The following is a 2,500-nucleotide window of genomic DNA, read 5'->3' on the forward strand; positions in this document are numbered from 1 at the left end:
CAGTGCCGCCTGTGTTCTGTCGATGTCGTCTCTGTTGTCGTTGTGCTCTCTGTTCCGGGGGTATTGCTGCTTTCTTCTGGTATTCCACTATGCGTCGGCTAGTGGAAGCCGGGGAATTACACTAGCTTAGTCTCTGTGGCTCTCCGTGGTGACCGTGGGCCGAAACATCTCCGAAGGGCCATCCAGCGGTCCCTCCGGTCACCATGGAGGCAGAGACACTAGGCTGTATCTCCTTCGGACTCCACGAAGCGCTGGCCTGTGGAGGCCAGGGACTATAATGTACAGCAGTCCTCCTGTGGCGCTCTTTGACTTTTGTCTTAGTGGGCTGAGTTACCTCCGAGCGTCTTCCCGATCGCGGCCCACTCTGATCGTCATAGAGGCAGGGGGCTAGATGCCGTTCCCTCTTCCGGCCCGGCACTCTGGGCCAAGTGGCCCAGAGGGGGGGAACATCTAGATTGCCGCTTTCCACATGCGTGGAAGGCAGGGGGCCCCCTGAACAGATCACACCGCCAAAATTCATATGCGTAAAAAAATGATATGCTGTATATATTATTGCATGCTAATAAATGGGTCAGTTTTGACTAAAGTGATCTCGACTGAAATGGTCCTGACTCCATTCCTGCTGAGACCCTGAAGCAGGGGGGCTACCTCTGTACCAGAGCAATCCACCAGTTCATCTCCCTAGTATCGCGGGAAGGAAGCATTCCCCAGCAATGGAGGGATGCAAACATTGTCACCATATACAAGAACAAGGGAGACAAATCCATCTGTGGAAACAGCCGATGATAGCGCTCCTCTCTGTTGCTGGTAAAGTCCTGGCAAAAAATCACGCTCCACAGGCTCATCAACAACATCACTGAAGCCCTGCTACCAGAATCCAAGTGTGGATTCAGGAGAAACCGCAGCACAGTGGACATGATCTTCTGCTCAAGACAGCTGCAGGAAAAATGTTGCGAACAAAAACCACACCAGTATGGCTGCCCGGCAAAGTTCGTGAACATCCTGCGGCAGTTTCACGATGGGATGATGGCCAGGGTCACGACAGGTGGACTGGAATCTGCCCCCTTTGGAGTAACAACTGGTGTGAGGCAAGGGTGCACTCTTGCCCCGGTCCTCTTCAACATTTTTCTCCTATGTGTAACAACACTTCTGCACAAGGAAATGGAGGAGGGGAGTGGGGTGCCCCTGGACTACAGGCTGGACGGGAGCCTCTTCAACATCAGGAGGCTTCAAGCAACAACTAAGCTCCAGTCTGAACACATACTGGAACTCCAGCATGCTGACAACTGAGCCCTTGTGGCGCACACACCAGAAGCCCTGCAGGCCACTATTGCAGCTGCTGTAAAAGCCTACAGCAGAATGGGACTGTCTGTTAATATATCCAAGACAGAAGTCCTCTGTCAATAGACATCAGAACCCCCGCAGAGACCTCCAACTTTCACCGTGGCAGGCTCCCCACTCACCATCGCTCCACACTTCAAATACCTTGGAAGCATCCTCTCAGAAGACTGCAGCATCGACCAGGACATACAAAACCGGATCAAACAGGCCTCATCCTCCTTTGGGCGACTGAGGAAGAGAGTCTTTAATGACAATAACCTCTACCTCCACACCTCCTAGTCTACAAGGCAATCTGCATCACAACCCTCCTCTATTGTTGTGAGACATGGACAATCTATGCTCGCCATCTCAAGATGCTCGAGGCGTTTCACATAAGGTGCCTCCAACGCATCTTACAGGTGCCGTGGCAGGATCGTGTTCCACACACTGCGGCCCTTCAGCGAACCAGCTGCAGGAGCATAGAGGTCACCATCATGCTTCACCAACTCAGATGGCTCGGCCATGTCACCAGAATGCCACCCAGCCGCCTCCCGCGCAAAACCCTGTATGGCCAGCTCCACCTAGACCGTCGCTCTGCAGGGGGCCAGAAGAAGAGGCTGAAAGAGCAGCTCAAGACCCTCCTAAAGACGTGTGAGATACAGCCTGCTGCCATGGAAGCTGCTGCCGCAGATCGTTCCTCCTGGCGTGGACTCTGTCACAAAGGAGCAGAGCTGGCAGAGGAGAACAGAAGAAAACACCATCTGGCAAAAAGAGAGAGGAGAAAGGCGGCCATGACTACACCTGCCCCATCGGGTCAGAAGACTACACCTGCCCCATCATGACTACACCTGCCCCATCGGGTCAGAAGACTACACCTGCCCTATCATGACTACACCTGCCCCATCGGGTCAGAAGACTACACCTGCCCCATCATGACTACACCTGCCCCATCGGGTCAGAAGACTACACCTGCCCCATCATGACTACACCTGCCCCATCGGGTCAGACCTTCACTTGCCCTGTCTGTGGCAGACAGTGTGCATCACACATTGGACTGGACAGTCACCAAAGAACCCACAAACCAGTAGCAGAAGTCATCATCAGTCACGATGGACTACCATAAGCAAGTAAGTGTGTGTGTGTGAGAGAGAGAGAGTGCAGTGTATGTGTGCGCACACGT

The 2,500-nt window shown here is 53.6% G+C and overlaps 1 protein-coding gene across 1 annotated transcript in view; it reads right to left on the reverse strand.

The window, feature by feature from the left end:
- The window catches only part of LOC311314462 (teneurin-2-like), a gene marked incomplete at both ends in the record, with an annotated part of 269,840 nt that overhangs the window by 19,333 nt on the left and 248,007 nt on the right, over positions 1-2,500 (reverse strand). The window contains 2 exons of the mRNA XM_084444824.1: positions 1,738-1,789; positions 1,981-2,032. Of these exons, the coding sequence (XP_084300950.1) occupies positions 1,738-1,789; positions 1,981-2,032 (104 nt within the window). The remainder of the gene's footprint in view (positions 1-1,737; positions 1,790-1,980; positions 2,033-2,500) is intronic.

This window comes from Borostomias antarcticus, assembly GCF_949987555.1.
Source record: "Borostomias antarcticus genome assembly, chromosome: 1".
NCBI classification, from domain to species: Eukaryota; Metazoa; Chordata; class Actinopteri; order Stomiiformes; family Stomiidae; genus Borostomias; species Borostomias antarcticus.